Source organism: Bombus pyrosoma, linkage group LG8 (genome assembly GCF_014825855.1).
Source record: "Bombus pyrosoma isolate SC7728 linkage group LG8, ASM1482585v1, whole genome shotgun sequence".
NCBI classification, from domain to species: domain Eukaryota; kingdom Metazoa; phylum Arthropoda; class Insecta; order Hymenoptera; family Apidae; genus Bombus; species Bombus pyrosoma.
This window is the reverse complement of record NC_057777.1, coordinates 827481-850419: the sequence shown is the minus strand read 5'-3', so window position 1 is coordinate 850419 and position 22939 is coordinate 827481. Positions and strand designations below refer to the sequence as shown.

The following is a 22939-nucleotide window of genomic DNA, read 5'->3' as shown; positions in this document are numbered from 1 at the left end:
TTGTAATTTCTTTGACTCATATTCTACACAGAGTACTGTTACTCAAAATCCTGTTGAACGATCATTTTCAATTTTAGTTAACGCTAATCGGTTTTCTTTCGCATAAAAGTTTCATAGTATAGCGATGCAAATACGATAAAAGTGCGTCAATAATACTAGGATTTTAAAGTATCATACGAATTAAAAGTATCATCCTGCATATTCTCAATTAACTATTTCATTGAAATTTTATTGATGTCATCTATAAAATATATATATTCATTATGAATATAAAAATGTAAAAAATAAATTATCTGTAATTTAACAAAACAAACGACACGACAGAGGAAAGAAGAAGCCATGAAAACAATTACACTGAAAATTACACTATCGACAACGATCCAGATTTCACGAGGTGGAAGAGTTTCCAGGAAATGAAACAAAATTTCCGAACGGTAAACGCCCAACGAGTGCTCGTTGTGGCATAGCGCGCTATGTTTACACAATTCCGACAATTATCAGCAGCTGCGGGTACATTAGCGAGGTCTGTTGTTCTTCCTGAGCACACGTTGCTAAATGTGCGTTAAAAAAACGATCGTACAACAAACTTTTAAACGGTATGTATGTTGGACTCTTCCTCGATCGTTCAACTGATCCGCCTTACTTTATCTCTGTCCCGCCAATAAATTAAAAACCAATCATCAGCCTCGTGTTAATCGCGTCCGACCTTTTACTCAACTGGGAAGAGTTCCACACTATCACCGATATCAAAGAGAACCGGTATATTTCAAGGAAACACAATTGAACATAAAAACAGGTTCGCGAAACTTTAATGTGAAAATGAATCGAGTGATGGCTCGTAACTAGAACAGTCCAAATTTCGGTTTTTTCATATAGTGGATTATTTGATCCACCCTAGTAATCACAACATAGTGGAATCGTTAATACGCAACACTGAAATCGTAACTGTTTATACAAAAAAGAGTTACAGTACAAGAATTCATATGTTATAATTAATTTACGTTACGAATATTATTGGCTATGAAAACATTTTTTTGTTACTTTCGACCATCATAGCTTTTCATTCGCATTATTGATAATTAGTATCTCTCTAAAAGAAAAGGAACCAAAGAGTTGAACTTTAGCAGTTACCGCGATACGATGATTATTTTATTTAAAATATTTAACATGCATTATTTTACTCCTGTAAAAAAAAGGCAAACATGGACAAAAGTGGTTTTTGCTATGTACCTTTTAATTATTTTAACGAAAATAATTTATTGAACAGGTACTTACGTGTTATGTACATATGTACGTATCTTTGATCGATAGCAGGATCGAGATAACGAGCGGTAACATTTTTTCCGGAACACGAGCGTGGAGTATGATAGATACACCTTTGATTATCGTTTGAACGAAATACGATGTCGTTAAATTTTTCACTCGCGTTTTTATAACTACGAGGCAAACATAAAATCCTCATTTCTTTAGAGATTGAAACGATTCGAAACATTTAATAAAGATTATACATTTTTGAATGTTATTGATCTTCTTCTAACAGAAAGTTCATACAATTTTTCTACTCCAATTTACACGATAGTTAATTGAAATGATAACAAAGTTTCGAGAATTAAACTTAGCCGCTCGAAGTTGTACATTTGGTAATTTTCATAATTTTCTAACTAATCTTTATGTTTGTTAATAGCTAGCAATTTTTTCTGTCAAAAGCTGATAATCCTACAAACGTTCAGAGCACTACCTATTACTATTTTTATTGACAAACTCTTAGAAACTTGATTTTATTTAGTCTTTTACAAATAACTGAGAAACGAAAGCAATAAATAGTACTCAATTTGTAATAAATATCAACAGATGTTTTAATACTATTGATACGTTGGCGTATGTAAGTAGACGATTAAAAAAATTACATAGTATGTATACATATGTGTAAAATTGACAAATGAAAGTATATATGTATCTAGAGGGTTAAAAGGTATATGTATATAATACATACGTAACTATCAATTCATACGATGTTATAGGAGGTTTATTAACGTTTAATAGCTATCCGTCTGCTACTCTCGTCTGATGGAAAGGTCATGCTCGAAGTAGAATTTGTATCACGATGAAATTGTCACGTTTCGTTTTACGATATTGCAAAACAGATTGGCATATACGTGAGAGATTCGACTGCCTCTTCTTTGTATACAAATATTTGAGCAACATACGAGATAACGTTCCGAAAAAAGCATCGGCAACTGTTTTATCAACGTTAACGCAATGCCGGTTGTGTGAACCGCCCTTCAACGCGATACAATGCTTTTAAACCGAATCAAACGCGCTCCTCCTACCCGCATTCAGCTTCCACATAACGCACCCGGTATTATCATTAACGTTTAGTTTCACATTCCCATTAAACACCACCATGTCGCACTCTCTATCCTCTCGTGAACTCTATTTCCATTATAACCGTCCTTAACATGAGAAAATATTTCAAAGACATTAACACATTGCCGACCGTGCGAATTGGCAATAATACTTTTTAACTCAAGCACACATAAAACACACAACGCCCAAACAATAAAATAACGATCGTAATAACTTTCACAAAATGCATGAAAATAAAACTATGTTCTAAAATTTAATATTCGATCGAAGTACGGTGATGTTTAAAGCAGAGATTTTATAATCTGACAGCACGAAATTGGCAAACGTATCAATTATATCCTTTTTTTAATCACTGAAGAGATTCAAATAAGGTTATGTTTGTTTTTGAAAATAATTAACAACAAATAACAAAAGATAAATTGAACAAGACATACATACGTTTCTTCTGTAATTTCAATAAAAAATGACTATCAGCATCATATTTTATTCTGAACTATATTGTTGCAAATGTTAAAAATCTATCTAAACATACATCATATCGGCACAAAACGAACGCGATATATGCATCACTAAGTAAAATGAACAAATCTCTTCGATTGATCTTACAACAATATATTCTAAAATCGATAAATTGTCTATATGTTAACATACATAAACTCTGTTCAGGTAGTGCCATAAATAGAACGCAATTGGAAAAATAAATACGAAAGTACTAAATGAAGATAGAGTTACAGCTGGATTGGCGCGACAAGTGGTTGTTCAGAGTGATACACAAACAAATTCGACGAAAATAGTACAATCGTCCCTAGTTGTGAGTAATTTCTACACAAATCATCAAGAGGATTACCCCTTCGCCTACTAATACACCCACTCGATGCAATCGAAATGCACCAGATGGAACGAAGTACCGGCTCAATGTGACCGAGTTGCACGCGCGTACACGTGCACTCGATTACAAGTATATTTGTATCACGATAAACAATCCATTTGCGGAAGATATATAACATACGAGCTAATACTTACCGAAGAAAAGCTGCAGAACCGCGAATTCCCGTTGGTACAAGGAAAAATCACCCCGATGGAACGAGTAAAATTACACAAATATCTTGAGCGTAACAGAAAGGCCACAGCACTGATCGAACGGAACCCGCACTGTACCATACGATGCACTGTTCGCAACCAAGGCGCCAATGAACATGCAGGAAATCGGGACAGCGGGATCGATAGCCAACACCCGTACACCTATGAACGTATCGGGCCACCAATAGGTTACACGAAAGCAAGCTCTTCGCCGTAAGCTCGCCGCCAAACACGGATGACCTGACCTTCGATCGGTAAAGTCGACTTCCGTATAAACCAAAGACGGAACGATACACGCGCGTTCACGTTCTCCGCGTAAATGCGCGATCGGTCGCACGTGCTGCCCGGCCAAACCCTCGTTGGTTCTGTTGGTTAACCAATCAACGCGGACCACCTGTTAGCAGCGTACTGAACTCCCGTAGTACGTCGCGCAGAGAACGATGCGCGCGCAACCGTTCCTTTTCCCGCTCCGTCATGGCGGCCAGTAGTTTGAAATCGGGTTCCACCGGCTTACATGCGTCGCGATAATATTTGATAATTGTGTTTTGCGTGTGCAGTGTGGTTTGGGTTAGGCTCGAGACGATTTATTCGGCAGTGGAAAATTATGTGGAGTGTTGAGTGTTTAGGAAGTGACTAATGGACGAAAATTTTTGGAAAGGGGTGGATTGATGGAATGGCGGATAAGATCTCCTTGGACAATACTGGACCTTATTTTTATAGAATTACGACAGAAGAGGGATAGTTCGAGCTTATTCCAGTAACTGTAAGTATACTGTTTTATATCTTTAAGATTAACGAGGCTCGAGTATTGTGATATGTAATGTAACATTGCGAAAAGTTAAGACACGGGTAATGAAGTATCTGATCATATTAACCTAATAAACAATGCTTAATTTTCCGGTTAATGTTTGTTATCGGGAACCTGTTTAGCGGTGTATTATTAAAATTCTATTTAAAATGTAGTTACTGATCGCAATTCATGTTGTAAAAATACTCGTATCCACGCTGGTATCGACTTCAACATGGATCCCAATGTGATGTTCACGCACATGGCGGGAACATTTAAAAATTCAAATGTTGCAGTACACCAAAATATACTAAGTGCAACAAACAAAATTTAGGTTTCCGTTCAATGTCTAAATACTCAAATTGAAACTATGAATTTAAGAAAATATTTTTATAAAAACAAAATGAATTTATATATATATAATAATAAATTCATGTGTATCTAATTTAGGTTAATGAAAATAGTATTATTTTTCGGAGGATATTCTTACATTTATTAACAAATTCTTTACACATTTAGGAGGATGTAGAATTCGAGTTGTATACATGTTTCATAATATAAACAATAATATACATGTTTTTCACAGCTTAATATTTAATATGTAACATGCAAACATAAAACAAAATAAGATATAAAAATATACATTTTATTAGATTTATAATATTCTGTGTAAAGATAAAACATAAGTTTAATAAAAATAAGATATCGAGAATTACATTTCACTGGTTAGGAAAACTCCAATAACGTTTTCAATTATTTTTAAATAAGATCTTCTATATTAATATAGCTTAGATAGTAATCTAGATGCAAAAATTATTACCCGTACGATTCTTTTTTTTATTTCCATACACGTACAAGAATTTTCAATATTCACTACAGCATAGTCTGAAAGAACGAAAAAACAATTCTGAGTGATTGATTTGTATTACATTGCTTAATAATAGAATAACATTTTCGTAATATTGTGATAAGTGTATTCAATGATATCACTATGGATATCAAAATTTCTTTACAAACAGAATTTACAGGAATTATTATTGAATTTAGATAAATGCCTTTGTTATCCGACATGTTAAGTTATTATACAATGAGTGTCTACAAAAATAATTCTCTTCACTACGAGGTAGATTCTGACAAGCATGTTCTTTATTCGAATATTAATTGTACATCATGCTACTATTGTGCCCACGCCAGTAAAAAAATTATATTCTTACCGATCATAATTTACCTTGTTCTAACCTCCATATTTATACTTTTTATCAGGTACAATACAAGGCTGAACAAAATATGATTATGTAATCTTTTTTCTTTTTGACAAAAGAGATACTATTTTAGATTTTACCCCACTTCTGCCTCTTTATCTTTTTTTTTTCTTTTTTTGTTTGTTCATTTCAATTATATGAACATAGATTTCGTTATAAGCATTATAAAACATTGTAAATAGGATGTTTTTGAACAAAAACAGAACAAACACAAACATATTGTGCAACAAACATTTACGTAAGATGTTAATATATACACCTTTCCTTCGAGTAACGTTATATATGTATGTATACATAGAATTCAACAACAATCTGCTTCAAACGATTGATAAGAAAAAAATAAGAGATGAATCAAATATAACAATACAATTTGAAATCATTCATCGCATTAATAGTCGTAGTGATATAGATTTATATATAAACGAAAATGATGCATCGCCTTCTTCTCTTATATGACAAAATATATATGTATATATATATATATATATAAAGGCAAAAATGATGATAGAAATGAAAAATCTTATGCGATACCCGCCGCATAACCATCATTCGAAACAAGTAAAAGAAACGCTATTTAGAATTCTTTTTTCAAAGCGGACCGCAATAACGCACTGCGCATCGATGTTACGAGTTTTTCAAGTTCCTCAACCTTCATCTTCAATATCCTATTGTCCCGTTCCAATTCGACCGCTTTCTTCGCCATCTCAGTTTCTTTCGCTTTTTTATTCATACGTGACTTTCGCGAGGCTTCGTTGTTCTTCTCCCTGGACTCTCGATAATGCAAAACAGACGTTCGATCGTCCGAGTCTGACTCTATGTAACGTTTTCGCTCTATTCTCTCCCGTCGCGCTCGACTATAAGGTTTCTCTATTTTGTTGCTAACTGATATCCTCGTACGTTCCGCTCTCCTCGTTGATACCACAGGTGCGTCTGAAGAAGACGAAGTTATCGTTGACGATGGTGTTCGATTTCTTGTGCACTCTGGGACGACAGTCTCGTTCTTCTCCGTTTTCACTTTCACGCTAGTTTGTGGAATCGTTGTGGATAATTTGGAGGGTGACCATGATTTCGATGCTACTGAAGAATCTGTTGAAACGCTACCTTCTGGAGAATGCATTTCATCCTACAAAGCCGTATACGATATTTTATTGAACATTGTTTTACTTAGTCAGTGTTACTTTCTTACTTATATGATGTTAACTTTTTTTTGCATTTGAATTACACCTGTCAACTTACATCGCAAAGGTACGACAATAAATCGAACGTATCCGATCCAGTGGTTTCCACTGTTCGTAATACATCCCATGTTTCACGTTGATTCTCGGTGGAATCGAATGAAGTCGGGCAAGCATCATTCAAATCAATTTCCTCTATATGATATCTGGATTGGAATGGTGCACTAACATCTGTATTATTCTGTTTGCTTGTATTTACATTAGTTGATCCTTTTGATATTTTTAACCACAAGTTGGATGTGTTTGATTCTGTTGGACTATTTTTCCTCTCGTATTTGCTAGTTATATTTGATGTAGATTGCAGGCTGTGACAACTGTCGTTCAAATGTTCGGTTGTCTCCGCGGTACTCATTTTCACGTTCCACTTTTCTTCATCTGTTACACTCATCAAATCTTTCAACACCCCCTCTTCTGAAGACAAAACACTGTTACCCTCGTATTTCGTACCTATAAATTGCAATGTCAGAAAGAAAGATAACACATATTTCTTTCTTAATGCAGATATTCATGTAATAGATGGATACTGACCTGATAGTTTAAAAGTAGGTGATTCACCTGCATGAAAATCGCATTGACCCTGGAATGGATCCATGTAACCGCTTAAATCCTGAAAGTTCTCCTCCCATATGGAGGACGCTTCTTTCTCGGTTTCTTTTGTTACATTCGTTTTTGGCTGTGGGAACACCCATGGCTCGTTCAGCAATTCTGTCTCCATGGTCGGTGTTAGCAAAGGAACTGTATCCATTTGTGAAGGCTCTTCCTCTGGTGGCCACGATCTCACGCCACGAGAAGCAAATGACAGGCACGGCTGACGATTGCATGGCTTTGTTACCTAGAATATAATTTCTTTAAAATTTTATTACCACCATTCGGTTCTTCAATGGAATCTTGTTAACACCTAAGAGGACACATACGTTAAACACGCCTCCTTTCTCAAATGAAATGTTGCTGGCTGTTGGGTGTTCGTAAACAGGAGGGATTTTGGATACCTATGAAAAAGATCAATATTTCCACATTTACGATACATTAGGACTTCCTATACAACGGAATTATGACTCTATCAGATAGAAGAATGATACTTTGAATACCTCTCTAATATTAAAACAATTTCCAAATGATTTTGCTTTTTATGCAACAAGATATACGTCATCTAAATCATATAAAACAGGCAGTACATTCTGATACCAAATTTATGAATACATAGATAAAAAATATCAACAATTCCATCTATAAAACGTATTACAAACCAACAAGGATCTAATTTATCAAGATAACAGAGTTAATATTTTGCTGAAAAGATAATGTTTCCTATGTGTTAAGGGGATCATACGAAATGTATTAAACACAACATTGGGTCTTAATTCACTGTGCAATCAGCAGATTTATTGAAAACACAGTTAGACATTTAAACCAAGATCTTTAAACCAGGTATACCATATTCGGGCAGGTCTGTTGGCAAAAAAATCAAAGAAGTTTAGTAGTTTAATATAATGTACAAAAATAAAACATATGAAAATATAAAATACACACTATATATATACATAACTACAACTAAACGTTTCTTTCCTTGTGCAATATAATTCGATGATTAAATATATTAAAAATATACATATTTCTAAAGTCAATGGAGGCGTAGAGAATACTCTTGCTATCATTGTTTACATGCCACACGCACACAAACGTTTATGTACATGTAAAACGTGCATGTACGATCTGATCTTTGATTTTTCAATGATTACATACTTATCAAACCACGGAGTAAACGTTTAGTGTACTGTTATTCGCGCAATATCGGCGCAAAGAGTGCGATTCGATAATCGTATGTTTTCAAACGCGTTCTGACATCAAGCCAATCGCGTTTCGTTTCAGGCAACAGGCAATTTTTATCGTCGAGCCGCTATATTCTTTCATACTTGATACGTTGCTTATCGAATGCTTTTCGTTGCGAATCGAAAAGAGATGGAAAAATATTGATAGGCATTGATAATTATCAATTATTTTATATAATTCTACGAAACTACAAGAACTATAATCGATAACTTGTAGTATAGTATATAATATATACATACAATGTTATGACATAGCCTTAAACTTCGAATAAATTTTTATTATTGACCAAGCATTTCTTTATTGAAGAAATATGCTCAATTAAAAGTTATGAAGTAACAAACATAACAACAGATAAAATATACAATATCGTATCTAAGAGAAGCCGAAATTTTCCAATTCTTACGAGGAATGCTAAATAACATTTGTTAGTTTTGATATGAACTATATCGTGTATTACTATAGATTTTCAATACTTGATTTGTGTATCAAGACGCACATATATAGAATCAGAAAATAAGAATACCAAGATTATCGATTGCCATAAAAAAGCCGTCGATAAGAATCGATATGTCAGCGTTGTTTTTCTACCTCTAGGATACGCAGGGATAGGAAACTTCCATTCTACGTTGCTAATACTAATCTCGTTACGTAACAGGCAGTCTCGACGCATGTGACTAAATTTTCGCAAACCGGTTCACGTTACGGTATTATTCGTTTGTACTACGTTGCGGTGCGAAAAGCGAATTTGCGCAGAAAATGATCGAAATCAGTCGCGTGATACACACGAGATATACAATGACTCGGAACCTTTCTGGAATACTATATTTTGCACAACAGCTAGGACGTATATAGGCGAGCGCTACGTCGTCCGATCGATTCGCACTGTTTGCTACATAGTTGCGGCGTAATTTCGTGTACTGCCAGTTCAATAAATGACAAAATTAGCACGATCTATGGTTATATAATGCAGATAGAAACGGCGGCCAGATCTAACGTATAGGCAGAACACGATAAGTTGAAATATATCACTCACCCTCCTTGAAACAATAGGTGTTGTACCTTCCACTTGGAACGCGAGAACTATTTTATGTACCGACAATTCTAATTTCTTTGTGGGATACGTGTTAATTCGAGAATTCAAACGATTTCGTACGTAACTCGAGCACTAATCCTTCGCACTGACACACCTCTCCGAATCTTCTTCGCGGAATGCGAGCTGGAACGTCGGTAGTGCGGGATTAAACACGTCACGGTACCAACGCGCCTCGGATCCGGTGTCTGGTTGAACGTCAGATGCTACAGCACGTCACTTTCGACCAATCTGAGCGTAGATGAGCACACTAGCGACCAATCGTTGCAAAGGAACGCTGCAGTGGGAAGAAGTCTGACACGTAGATTCGATATGGGACCAGGGAAGTTCCAGTCGATAATCGTATTTTTCCACTTTTCGACACTCGTAATTTAAGTCACCCTACGACTAAAATTCTCCCATATTCTATAGTCATGTTAGGCAGGTTCGAGATTTATTTTTGAACGAGAAGTTTGTTTGAGTAGTAAAGTAACGTTACTGCGTATAAAGAAGAGCAGAAAGTTACTACTTATGTAAATATTTGTGTCGCTCTTCTAGTGACATATAGTGCGAGGTCTGTTGCATGATGTAAAAATATAGGTTCGTTCGAGCACATTGAAACAATGGTTACGTGACAAAGTACTAGGTCAGTTACATAAAAATGCGATGTATTTGTTTTTTTGCGGTATGCGACTAATCTATTTTGGAATACGCCGCATTAATAATTCAGCAACTTTATCGTTGGAGTGAATCAGTTCCGCGAAGAACGTAACGTGTTACTAGATGGAGTTGATGGTACGTGTTACGTATCCACGTGATACGATTACGAAAATGGATAATATTTGGAACTACGCAATATTTTCATTTGCGACCATGATCACTTTGTTTATTAATCATTTATCTTTTTTCATTTCATTAATTTAAAAATAAATACATTAAAAATTTATTTAACATCATATCGTAGATCGTATAATTAATATAAGATGAACGATGCGATATAATAATATTAATTAAGTATAATTAATCACATTTAATTAATGAGTCAACTATTTCAAAACTAAATGTACATAATATTCTGGACATTTTAAATGCATTAGGAGTTACGTAATGATTAATCACGATGTTAGCACAATTATGATGCAACCTCTTACGAACTGTCACTATAACGAAATACCTGTAACAAAGATTTATGCCGAAAATTTTGCACTTTGGAACGCCTGCGTTAAACTTATATCGAGATGATTGGAATCGAAACAATGAACAACTATTCTATCGATCAAACAGTCAATTCATCGTTGCTCCTCCATCCAACCCACTAACCAAAACTACAATGGACAAACAAGAAAAATAATATTCTCAAAAAAATAGGGAAAAATGTAGTTGAATACAAGACATCGTAATTAATCTATTAACTCGGCAATCATACAACTGGAACAAAGCAAACGTAACTCACGATGCATAAATTAGATTCCACGGATTTTGCAGACCACGTAAAGGTAACACGATAATTGTCGTAATTATGAAACAACAATAAGTGGCTTAAAATACTTTCAGTTGCTATTGGAGATGATGACAGGCAATTCTAAGCAAGGTACATGAATCACGAACCTGTTTAAATCGTATACACGTATTATCATCTTCCTATAATTTTGCCAATCATATTTTGCTACGTTTTGTCGATAGAATCGGTGAACCACGAAAACAAGGACTATATTATCAGCTCCGATGAATCAGATATCGAGAACGAAGATAACGACAAGACAAATGAAAACGAACAGAATTTTGGAAATGGACGTAATTACGACACGATTTTTCGCTTAAGCAAATCCAATGAAGATCACGCGAGCAACATGCGCAAACACTTAAAGCCGGACACTCGTAAAGATGCCTGGAACGATTTTGTGTTCGAGGACAAAATGTACAGGGTAATCCCTTTAAGATTGGACGAAAAAATATTCAAATCAAAATACGCAACTTCTACTAATAAGAGTCGATTCAAGCAAAATGATAAATAATAAAAAAAAAAAACGGAAAAAGCAATATCTTATCGTAATATTTATTTATATGGTAAATTTTATTAATCGACAAACTGTAGATATTCGTGTAATTATAGCACAGTTTTTTATTTTTAGTTTCTTTTTTAGTTTATTTAGCCCTCGTCGTTCCAATTATGTTCACAAAAATTACATAAAGAAATTACATAAAGATTCGCGGTCTATTAATAAAGAAACAATCGTTTGCCGAGGTTTTTACGATAAAAGTGAACAATAGCTTGGATTAAGTGAAATCCCACTTTGATAGATATAAATCTACCTAAATGACAGGATAAATAATACAGAAGAGAAAACAGTATTCTAGCAGAATATATATTTAAACTACAGTATCCAGTTTCAATCCATCAAAATTTATCCAAACGAAAGGATAAGTGGTAAAAAGGGAGCAGTATTTCTTCGTGCTATATTTTATTAAAATCTTCAAATCTAAAGAGCCATCTTCGATCGACGAAGATCGATCTTCAAACGAAAGAATAAATATAATAAAACTACAGTATCTTGTAATATATTTTATTAATAAAAAAAACAACCGTTTGTTAAAGTTTTTACAATACAAGTGAAAAACAGGTTGGTAGGCATGGTTCAATGTACATTCGCGATCAGTTCTTGGGATCGTTCGTTCCATCTTTACCAATTTTTTTCTTTTTTTTTTTTTTTTTTTGATTGTTTTCTTTCCCCGGTTAATCTGCACGAGTCGCCTACATGCAACGTTTTTATATTACAGCGAGAGTGATACACATATTATCTATAGTAACAAAATATAAATTCGCTTAACGTATAAGGGGGACAGTGAACTTGAAAGGGGAGAGAAAAAGAGAGAGAGGGGGGGGGGGGAGTTGTATTAACATACATGCACACACTTGCTCCTCTCGTTCGCATCTCGTTATAAATCGTAGGGGACAGACAGAGAGAGAAAGACGTGGAAAGTTAATCGATAGAAAATAAAAAAGAGAATAGTCCTTAGCTAGGCTAGGTGGTATTATAAATTACATAAAATTACAACCTCACGCTTAATAGTCTTTTCTTTTTCGTTGCGAACGTTTCGTTCTCTCGATTTCGTTGATCGATGTGTTAACGGGTGCCGAAACAACGATCCTACTTAAGAAAAAAAAAAAAAAGGACGACGGATCGTCGTTCCAGGACTCGATCTCGTCTCTGGATAAATCGATCAACGCAACGTCACTTTGTATCATTGTACACGTTCGACGCGAATACACGCGTTCGAGAGGTTCACGCGGGTTCGATTTCGACCTTTTTTTCCACGCCGGAAACCACGAATCTCCTCGAACGCGCCACCCCGGTACGATCCTCGTCTGGGAATAATAAATAAATTGGTCTCGACGATGGGACATCCTTTATAAAATCTGCGTAACTAGGATGTACTTTTCTTTCTTCTTTGTATTCTACGATGGTAGAACGCGGGTCGCTCGTCGTGGTCACTGGCCCTCGCTATCGCTGTCGCTTTTGTCTGGAAAAATATTTGCGCACCTCGTTAGAACTATTTTTTCTCATTCAGTTTCCTGGAAATTTCAAAGTTTTGGCCCCGAGGGAGAATAGAACGGATAAGAATTGAGCGGACCATATCGCCCGACTGTGTTTCGCTTTTTTTTTTATTATCTTGGAGCAAATTATTTCCTAAATATCTTCGTGTCGTGATATTCTTTCGTAATAAGACAATGATCTGCAACCTTTCTCTTTAACATTTGTATAAGAAGGAATTTTTAAGAGGATAAAGAAAACGCACAAAAAATGGATTTTTTATATGTAATATTCTGGACTAATGTTTAAGTAACTTAACGTTTAATATTCTATAGAGTATTCTATAAAAATAATTACAACTAATAAGACTGTAAGAATAACTGTGGTGACCATTCAGAAAACATCCTGCCACTCTCGTGGGATCACGATCCACAGGTTGAGAGTCCTGATGGATCGGCAGAACGAATGAAAATGGAGGAAGATGCGCGGAATGTTTTTCTGTAGCGTCATTTCTATTTTAATACAGTACGGCAGATGACGCGAAGGCGAACCCAACGACCTATTGCAATTTGACCTTTAGATATAGAAAAGTTACGGTCGTAGGTACCACCGCATTATCTGGACAATTATATACATAAGTATAAATACAGGCTGTTCCAGCTGAAACAGGCTACTTTCATACCTCCGTTGTTTCCAATGATACGAGAGAAATGTTTATAGCACGGTATTTAGATGCTTTCAATGGAAGAATATCCTATGGAAGGAATATTTGTCGTATTCTTTGTAAGGACACTAGTAGTTACCTTTTTCGTAAGAAAGTATACATATATGCCTCTAAAAAAAGTTAGGGGATTGATTTTTATTGTAATTACTTACTTATTTTTATTTCTTTTAACGATTGTCTAAAAGTCAATCTTTATATCGTACGAACAAAAATTGAAATTTATATTAAGCGTATAGGCCTTTTGTATTTGTGGTCGCTTGATCGGTTCAGTAGAACCATTCGTAATAGCGAATCTACAATCATTTTCAGCAGTGTATTTCGTATCCGTCGTTAAAAAAATCACTTAAAATGATAACCTTCGGGTTATCTTGATACTTATAGGTACTACAATCTAATAAATTATAGTTACCCTTAATGTGATAACCAGACTGCGAAGTTATCTATGCAAACTGATACTTTTATAGACACTGATAAGGAAGCGACGCTCTTAAATTCTAAATCTTCTAACGCGTATTTTATTTTTGATATTTTACACGTCATATCTTTACGTTTGTACTCATTCTTGGTTATCTTTGCGCGTATTATAATATATTATAAATGCATAAATATCCACAGTCCGGTCGCATGGTTCACGAGTATTTTTACAAATTCTTTTATTATCGGAAAAGGAAAGAAGGAGACACTGAAGGCTTATTTGGAAATGGTATGCCAACCTTTCTTGCCAGGATACGCATGACGTTTCAGTCTATCGTAAAGGTCGTCTTTCGTGCCGTAAATACTGGCGTTGGAGCGTGCAAGACTGTTCATTTTGCCATTGTGCAGACTCTCTGGAAAGAAGACGCAGAGAGAAGTGGTGAAAGTTGTGAAACTTAATGTGTACTTCTCGCAGTGTCCCGTTTTTATTCTCACCTTTCATGTAGGTCTCGTTGTAAAAGTTAGGCATTTCCCAGCCGTCCTCCTCATCGTCGTAATAGTGAGCGTAGGTACTATGGTGGGACGGCGCGATAGATTCCGCGTACGGCGTGGGCGCGCCGTAATAGAAGTTCACTTGCGAACCATTTTGGTCTGTCGCTGGTGTTAGCATCTTTTTAGGTTCCTTCTTTCTGGAAGCTCTGTAGAGAGAATTTATCTTATTTTTCACTTGATATTTCTAGAAGATTGTTCTGCTCGCAGAAAATCCCCCCTTTCATTCTCCAATTTATGGTATTATTATACATATTACTACGATATAGTCATACATCGTGTATTAATATGTAAATATTACGGTTCAGATTATTTTTACGAAAGGCAATTTATATTCTTTTTATCGTCACATTATTATAATTAGATTCATATCTCTTCTTTTTTTTTTTTTTTTACAAATATCCAACAGCAGATTTTCAAATCGCCAATTTACGTACATTTTGAGATCCTTAAATTTAGTAATCGATTTCATATTATCAAAAATGATTATGTAGAAAAATTCATAGATTGCTCACCTACTTGGTGAAGAAATGAATTTGTTAGAAATTAACGAATATGTAGTTAGATGTAAAGAAAGAGTTGATAATTTTGTGGCCCACTAACCTGACACAGATCATCCATACAAGAAGAACGACGAAGATGATTAGGATTACTCCACCAGCAATGCCGCCTGTGATATAGAAGAACTCGGACTTTTCCGTACACCGTTTTCCGGTGAAACTTCCGCTGCATCTGCAGGATGGTTGACCTCGCGAATCTTTAAGACATACTCCTTCGTTATCGCAATAGCCCATGCAGACATCGGTGCACTCGGTTCCGGTTCCATTATACCCTGGCTTGCACTCGCATTTGAAGTCGCTCGTTTCCGGTATCAGCAAGCAATACGCGTTCGCGTCGCAGTGCATTTCCGCGTCGCTTGTCTCGCATGGGTTAGTGCAATCAGCTTTGCTGGTCTAATTTAGAAAAAGGAAGCAACACATTTTAATTAAAAATACTGAATTAACTCTGTCGACCAGTTATCGGAGCATGGTATTTCTAACAATCGTATTCCAATCCGTATTCTATTTATTAAAAATTCTGAAACGCTTAGAAACTTAAGGGTTGAACATTCTGAAATGTTCGAAAAATTAAAATTAAGAATCTCAAGTCCTTAAAAATCGAGAAGTTAACGATTTTTCAGAAATTTTGAGAAACTCGAGTTTCTAAAAAATGTTGAAATTCTTAAAGAATAAAAATTGTATTAGAATTTACGGTGTTAAGAGAAGTTTAAACGAACCGAGTTCTACCGTAAATGTTAAAAGTCACAGTTACAGAGAAAACGAAACTTACCGCAGCTGTTCCTTTGGTACTAGTATTAGGAGGACAAGGTATGCAGAAGGTCTGCTGCGGCTCCGACTGATACGTTCCCTTCTTGCACTCCACACATTCGTTCAGCGTTCCGTTCAAATACGTTCCAGGTTCGCATACAGGCAGAGAACATTCTTCTATCGCCGCAGAACCCATATTCGGTGTCGTTCTGCCAACAGGACACGCTTGACAGGCAGCTTGAACACCCTGAGTTCTGTAACTTCCTCTTGGGCAGGGTTCGCATTTTCCTTCGACAGCCAATTGCTGTCCAGAGCCGCACTCGTCTCTGCATTCTTCTCGAGACACAGCTTCTGCTGTTCTAGTAGTTTTTCCCAGGCCGCACAACAAACACGAGAAACTACCCTCGTTAGGTTGATAGAAACCATGGCCGCAACTTCGACAGAGACCAGCCAGGTCGTCGTAGTATTTTCCAGCGGGACATTGCTCCTTGCAATCGGCTGCGCTTCGAGCACCTGGTCCCACCGTTACGCTAGGACGTCCTGCTATCACCGGACAGGAACTGCATTTCAGTTGACCTGATTCGCTCTGGTAGCTTCCCACTGGACAGGACAGACACTGTTTCGTTTCTTCGTCGTAATACGTTCCCACGGCGCATGGCACTGCAATTAGCATGAATATGGGGTTAAATATGAGGTTTATGGTTCTTTGGACAATCAAGGAAGACATCTGAGGACATAGGAAATTGATGAAAATGAGATATACGTGGGGTTCGGGATATCGGAGGGGAATTTAGATGGCTGTTTGAATATTCTGCGTGGGAATGAACAGAGGAAAATTACAAAACATTTAAAATTACAGAAATTGGGAATCTCATGCAATTCGCGTGAGCGTGAGGTTGGGTTTGAAGCTTAGAACTTTTGGGGGGATTTAGGCGGGTGTTTGAATATTCTAATTCGTTATAGGTACATTTGGAACATATCTAAATACGTACGTGTTCTAGACGATGACATAGGAAATTACAGTTAGTCTAATTCGAGTAGAAATGGTTTATGCGGAATGCGTTTAAGTGGATTATTTGAATATTCCAATTAGGAACGTACGCGTTTACGTAATTATTTAGATATTCTAGTCGAGAATACAGCGATTCAAATGAGGCGAGTGGGAAGATATTCTGATTAGGAAGGAGGGATGTGAAAACGTGTACAGTATCCACCCATTTTATTTTTCAAGGCTTAGTCTAATCTTTTTAACTGCGAGGAATTAAATACCACAACAATTTGCAACAACTGTTTCAAAATCTTTTAAACATACTTACCACAATCAGGTGCCATAACGACTTGTCCAACAGGACAATCATAATCAGACTCCAACATCAAAGAAGCTGGATCTGGCACGGTATTGGGCAAAATATCGTGAACGTCGAACTGATCTTCCTCCAGGATTAATCTCTCCAACAGAGTTTGAACAGTCGCTCTCTCGTTCGAGTTTGCGTTCAAAATCGGGTCGCTATAAAATATGAAATTCAATTGATAAATTGGAAATCGATGAGCGGTCTATTTTAGCGGCAGGCAAAAGGAGAGTATGCGCAAGTATGTACAGCCGTTATCTGAAGGCGGAGGTAATCAGGCAGCCTTTCCATTGGTTCCTGGCCAGTAGTGTCGCCTATTAAGTGGTATATCGACACCGATTAATTTATATACCTACGTAATGTTTAATATCCAACACATCCTGGAATTCTAATGTATTACATGCCAGTGGCAGAATGTCGTTGGGAGGTTTAATCTTCTGTTAATATCGCGAACCGAAGCTGTTTGGTATTTAAAACAATCAATAGTTTCTAACATATTACATATCCGATTTCTATGGATTTATAAATTCTGAACAAAATTCTTCGTTAGAAATTCCAAACAACGTATATACGTAACAATTGAAAAATTAAAATCATCAGATCGTATAAAATAATTTTCACAAAAATATTTGTGAAAGTTTGGTTAAGAAGTTCATTGGATTGAAAAATATAGCCTTTATGGTTTCCGAACGATGAGAAATAAAATATAGTCCGTTAAAACTATTCATTGTTTAATCTAACAGCTTGGTTTCAAGTCCAGTGTTACGCGGTTCCAGTTACATTGTTATTCTACTATCGACTCGTTGGTTCCTGGTAAAGTGTCCCATTCAACTAGTCCGTCGTGTGTGAACAGTTAGTAACAACGTGCATACCAGCGTTTACTTCGTAATTGTCGGTTAGAGTCGACTTAACAGTTGTCAGAATCTCGTTCGTACCATAACTATTCCATAAATGAATAATCACATCGTCGACAGAAACAAATAAAAATAATATAAACGATATTAAAACGACAACTTATTAAAATCGACCATCGCGCGATTCTCCTCTTATAGATACACATTTGACAAGAACGGTTCCTCGTCACGTTAGAAGAGCCGACCTATTTAATTAGTCTAATTAGTTCGAGTTTAGTAACATTATGATATAGATTACGATTATTGTTTCTCCATGTACGATTCATGCATCCGTGATTTCGCTCGGAATGGTAAAATGCTTCATGTAACGTGGATCTTAATATATTTAAAAATGGTGAGATGAATGTCGGATAATACCGAGACCCGAATGACGAGAACACATGTACAATGATACGTTTCGCACGTGGCTTAAATCGAGTTGCTGTGTCCTTACTTTATCGCCGGGAACGAGATCTCCACCTCGTAGGTATCGCTTCCTTGCCGAGCTTGTCTCGTTCTACGATGCAACACAAGTAACAAATGCTAAGTACCAATCATTCTCGCACATCCTATCCGATGTTATTTTTCCATGATTTTTCGAAGCTGTATCGCGATGTTTAGTAGATTATAAATTTCATTGCTATAACTAAAGTGGACGTGATATCCGTTTCAAATAGAAATTTCAGTTCTATTTCTTTCTATTCTATAACTTTTCATTCTATTTGTTTGAACAGCGCGGACGTTTATTGTTTGACGCGGAGATACTGTTGGTTGATAGGATAAAATACTTACGGTTCAGCTGGAACTACTGCTGAGATTATGTAAGTTCCACCATCCTCTTCGTTCGTTTCTCTGGTGGTGCGTATACGATGGTCGCATTGAACATCGATGTGCAAATCTTTGCATTCGCGAGTTCCTATGAAAGACAAAATACATTCGTTAAGAATTTTTTAGTATAGTACAAAGTATGATATAACGAGGCTGTGGATTAAACCATCTAAGGGCTGAACTGATTGCTATTTTAAGCTTTCTTCGGCACTTACAACGAGAGCCACAAATTTTCTTTTATGTCGAATGAAAAATAGTTCTACAAATAATTCGTACGTTATACAAAATATTGCTTACCTTCGTACGAATATGAGCAGAAATTCCAATCTCTATTCAAAGAATTCACAGCATCTCGAACTTTCTTCTTGAGTACCCCTTGACCAGCTTCGTTACATAGCACTGATGTTGGGAAGTTCATTTTGATTCTGAATACACGCTGCGCTGGTGTGGCACCTGAGCAACAGATATAACAGTATGATACATAATTAGAACAACAAATGAAAAAGAAGAATAGGAGAGGCAATTTAACGTTAAACTTACTTGTACAAGCTGGATAGATGAGAGGAAGGGATGGATCGTTGGTTGGTCTCCAGAATCCTTCAGCTCCGCAGGTGTAGAATTTCGGTACTTCTTGAGAGAACCTCAATCCAGTGTTGCAGAATATCTCGCAGACCTTGAACTGGCCACCAGAGCCCCAGTCTTTGCATTGTTGCGTGCCTCCAATTGGATCTGGTAATTCTGGGCAGAAGTCGGCTGAAAGATGAAACAAATTATCCCTGAAATATCTCTGTTTCATAAAAGTCGCGTAATACTAGAAAACACAATTCGAATTGTACGTAGAGTTCACCTACATAGTACATAGACCTTGAAATTGCAGCTGGCAGAGTTTCCAGCCTGGTCATAAGCAACGTAACTAATATCGTACGTTCCCCACATTAATGTTTGTCCTGACCTATGTCCATTCTTCTCCTGGATCCTCACTATACCAACGTTATCGACGAATTTCGGTTCATCCCAGCTAACTATAGCTGAGCCGTTCTTGGCGATCACCCAAAGGTCGCCCGGACAGTGCTCCATTTTCGGTGGAATTTTGTCGGATTCCAATTGTTGACACTTGGTACCGCCGTATCCAGGTGGACATACTCTTTGTCCACAGTGCGAAGGCACGACTCTCTCTACTCCTCCGACTGTGTCATCGTAGCCTGCCCAAGTCAAGACTAAACCTTGGTAGAGAACAGGTTCGGTACGACAGTCACGAACTTGTTTCTGGATCTCGTTCGTGATATGTAAGGCTCGACTCCAGATTTGTACCTTGGTCAGATGTCCTTGGAAGCCTGATTCCGTGTAGCCTTTCGTATTTTCGCTCTGTGGCTTACCTAGCACTGCCCAGGCACTGAAAGATGGAGTTTTTATAAGTTCATGTGTGGTTAAGCGAAGCATAGTTAGATGAGACGAGCCAATTATACGTATGTATTGTAGATAACTAGGACAAGGTACTCACTAGGCAGGAAGAGATCTTCCACTTCCATAACCTTCCGTCTTACTGGCAATTAGACCCTCTGTTATTAAGATCAATTCTCCACCGTTTTCACCATTCCAAACTACGGCAACGTGATGCCACTGGCCATCGTTAATCGTTGCATACTCTCTGAATGGCAGATAAACATCTTGCAGATCGTGGAATAACGACACTTGGACTCCATTGCTGTGTGCTTGGATCATAAGTCTTCTGTTCATAGGAACGTGTGGAGAGCTGAAACAGAAACGAAGCAAATAATATATTTCTATGATTATTGTTGTAATAATATAACAACGCGTTAATAATAAATTATTATTATTGGGAAACTTTGATTTAAATCGATATAGAAGAAAAAAGTGTCAATGTGAGCGTCTACCTGACTGAGTAGAGAGTGAAGAATATTCCAGCTTCATCTTTTTGAGTATATTGCACCCACATGGCCACTGTTAGGCTCTTTCTTCCTCCAGTAAAGAATGGAATCACTTGGGCTGCGCTACTGCGCGCTGGGTCACTAAAGTACAAATCGTAATCCACTTGGATAGCTGAAAGAATATTACCAATTATTACACGTGTATTTTAATTATTACAAAAATGCTACGTATACTTACACTTTCTGCAATCGTCACCAGTCAAGTTGAAAGGACATTGGCAGAAGAATTTGCCAGTAAGATCGATGCACGTTGCTGATGGTGGACATGAATTCTCTTTGCAGTCGATTATATCATCCTCGCACGTTTTGCCTGAATAATATTTATACGATAACACTTTGTCTATGGTATTTAAATTTCTATCTAAATTATTGTCTTGTAATTTATCGAGTAAAATACCTGTGTACCCTGATGGACAAATGCAAGTAAATCCAGGACCTTCGTCAATGCACGTAGCTCCGTTCTTACACGCGCCAGCCTGACAAGCATCATATTCGTATTGACAACCGATTCCAGTGTAGTCATCGGGACAAGTACAGTTGAGACCAGATCCAAAGTCTTGGCAACGTCCATTGTGCATGCAAGGATTGCCAATACAACGCTCGGGTGCTGTTTCACATTGTTTCCCATCCGTTCCTGACGGGCATCTGTTACAGAATATTTTAAATCGTTACAAACAATCCGAATCTCAACAATAACATGAAAATACCACAAATGTCTGCACTTCTGCACAGTACATAAACAAACAAATCACACCACTCTATCATTATACTTACACACAAAAGTAATCTATGAACAAATCCACGCAAGCCGCATCGTTCTGACAAGGATGATTTTGGCACATTCCAACGTCCACCTCGCAATAAACTCCAGTCCAACCTTCAGGGCACATACATTTAAACCCACCGACCTCGTCTCTGCACGTGGCGCCATTTAGACAAGGATCTGATGCACAGTCATCGATATTGATCTCACACGCTGATCCGGTATAACCCTCGCGACAGTGACAAATAAAAGTATTATCCAAATCAACGCAACGATCTGTTCCAACAGGGCTGCATGGGTCACTGAGACATTCATCCAATTCAGCTTCACACTGAAGTCCAACGAAACCCGGTCTACATTTACAAACGAATCCTTCCAACTGATCCATGCAGGTCCCTCCGTTTTGACAAGGTTCAGAGGCACAGTCGTCGATAGTGTGTTGACACTGTTTGCCTGTATAACCTGGTTCACAGGTGCAAGTGTATCCATCAACCTGATCGATACATTGGCCATTGTTCTTGCAAGGTTTGCTAGAACATTCGTTGATATTCGTTTCGCAAGCTGCACCTGTCCATCCTGGATGACAGATGCATTCGTGGCTGAATAGATTATCTACGCATATTCCATTTAGACAAGGATTTCCTGAGCATAAATCTATTTTCTCGTGACACCGTTTGCCGGTGAATCCTGCAGGACAGTCACAGCTGAAGTCGGCTACTAAATCTGTGCAGTTGGCGCCTAGTAAGCATGGTTTTTCAGCACAGTCGTCTGTGTTGATTTCACAGCTCTGACCCTCCCAGCCTGGTAGGCAGTCGCATTTGTAGCGACCTTGTTGCAGCGCTACGCAGGTGGCGCCGTTGTTGCAAGGGTTTCCACTGGCTGTGCATGGGTTTATCTGCAAATAGACATTATTATTAGGCGTTAATTGCTATTTTGAGAAGCAAGAGAAACTGTAAATTTTTCGTTAACGATAGAAAATTTGTCCCCTGATACTAAATAA

At 37.1% G+C, this 22939-nt stretch overlaps 5 protein-coding genes across 16 annotated transcripts in view; 2 read left to right on the top strand and 3 right to left on the bottom strand.

The window, feature by feature from the left end:
* The window catches only part of LOC122570413 (cyclic AMP-responsive element-binding protein 3-like protein 2), a 49522-nt gene extending 45713 nt beyond the window's left edge, over positions 1-3809 (bottom strand). For both annotated transcript variants that reach the window (XM_043732693.1, XM_043732694.1), the window contains exon 1: positions 3391-3809. The gene's annotated coding sequence lies outside the window, so the exon portion shown is untranslated. The remainder of the gene's footprint in view (positions 1-3390) is intronic.
* A 384-nt stretch (positions 3810-4193) lies between these two features.
* The window catches only part of LOC122570409 (neutral ceramidase), a 139739-nt gene continuing 120993 nt past the window's right edge, over positions 4194-22939 (top strand). The window contains exon 1 of the mRNA XM_043732683.1: positions 4194-4210. The gene's annotated coding sequence lies outside the window, so the exon portion shown is untranslated. The remainder of the gene's footprint in view (positions 4211-22939) is intronic.
* Positions 4704-9772, bottom strand: LOC122570412. 5 transcript variants are annotated; one of them, XM_043732689.1, is made up of 6 exons: positions 9595-9772; positions 8166-8180; positions 7646-7720; positions 7260-7563; positions 6733-7142; positions 4704-6619 (listed from the first exon to the last, which is right to left on the bottom strand). In XM_043732689.1, exons 2-6 carry the CDS (start codon positions 8166-8168, stop codon positions 6071-6073), a joined length of 1341 nt encoding a protein of 446 aa, XP_043588624.1. In that variant the 5' UTR covers positions 8169-8180; positions 9595-9772; the 3' UTR covers positions 4704-6070. The 5 variants fall into 5 exon arrangements, with proteins under 5 accessions (XP_043588624.1, XP_043588623.1, XP_043588625.1 ...); XM_043732688.1 differs by having other exon boundaries at positions 6733-7178; positions 9595-9769; XM_043732690.1 differs by lacking the exons at positions 8166-8180; positions 9595-9772 and adding an exon at positions 8475-9128 and having other exon boundaries at positions 6733-7178.
* LOC122570418 lies at positions 10031-11670 on the top strand. Of its 4 annotated transcripts, none has more exons than XM_043732707.1 (4): positions 10031-10425; positions 10728-11126; positions 11185-11221; positions 11314-11670. In XM_043732707.1, exons 2-4 carry the CDS (start codon positions 11085-11087, stop codon positions 11643-11645), a joined length of 411 nt encoding a protein of 136 aa, XP_043588642.1. In that variant the 5' UTR covers positions 10031-10425; positions 10728-11084; the 3' UTR covers positions 11646-11670. The 4 variants fall into 4 exon arrangements, with proteins under 4 accessions (XP_043588642.1, XP_043588641.1, XP_043588643.1 ...); XM_043732706.1 differs by having other exon boundaries at positions 10595-11126; XM_043732708.1 differs by lacking the exon at positions 10728-11126.
* The window catches only part of LOC122570406 (sushi, von Willebrand factor type A, EGF and pentraxin domain-containing protein 1), a 52524-nt gene continuing 41765 nt past the window's right edge, over positions 12181-22939 (bottom strand). For 3 of the 4 annotated variants that reach the window (XM_043732673.1, XM_043732672.1, XM_043732671.1), the window contains exons 22-37: positions 21951-22834; positions 21574-21821; positions 21355-21486; positions 21123-21288; positions 20729-20980; positions 20079-20620; positions 19768-19980; positions 19525-19680; positions 19192-19315; positions 18854-18916; positions 17474-17664; positions 16180-16817; positions 15454-15803; positions 14797-14999; positions 14601-14714; positions 12181-13152 (exon numbers count right to left, since the gene is read on the bottom strand). In XM_043732673.1, coding sequence (XP_043588608.1) covers positions 13121-13152; positions 14601-14714; positions 14797-14999; positions 15454-15803; positions 16180-16817; positions 17474-17664; positions 18854-18916; positions 19192-19315; positions 19525-19680; positions 19768-19980; positions 20079-20620; positions 20729-20980; positions 21123-21288; positions 21355-21486; positions 21574-21821; positions 21951-22834 — 4308 coding nt within the window. In that variant the 3' untranslated portion in view covers positions 12181-13120. The remainder of the gene's footprint in view (positions 13153-14600; positions 14715-14796; positions 15000-15453; positions 15804-16179; positions 16818-17473; positions 17665-18853; positions 18917-19191; positions 19316-19524; positions 19681-19767; positions 19981-20078; positions 20621-20728; positions 20981-21122; positions 21289-21354; positions 21487-21573; positions 21822-21950; positions 22835-22939) is intronic. The other variant, XM_043732674.1, reaches the window with a different exon arrangement.

What these genes read in the sequence shown, in the direction of transcription:
- LOC122570412 (XM_043732688.1), bottom strand. An exon ending in ACCTACTTTTAAACTATCAG is followed by an intron (nt 7,179 to 7,259) that starts GTCAGTATCCAT and finishes TGCAATTTATAG; the next exon opens with GTACGAAATACGAGGGTAAC. An exon ending in TATTGTCGTACCTTTGCGAT is followed by an intron (nt 6,620 to 6,732) that starts GTAAGTTGACAG and finishes ACGGCTTTGTAG; the next exon opens with GATGAAATGCATTCTCCAGA.
- LOC122570418 (XM_043732707.1), top strand. Translation starts at nt 11,085, where the DNA reads ATGCATAAATTAGATTCCACGGATTTTGCAGACCACGTAAAG. An exon ending in ATTTTGCAGACCACGTAAAG is followed by an intron (nt 11,127 to 11,184) that starts GTAACACGATAA and finishes AAATACTTTCAG; the next exon opens with TTGCTATTGGAGATGATGAC. An exon ending in GACAGGCAATTCTAAGCAAG is followed by an intron (nt 11,222 to 11,313) that starts GTACATGAATCA and finishes TTTTGTCGATAG; the next exon opens with AATCGGTGAACCACGAAAAC.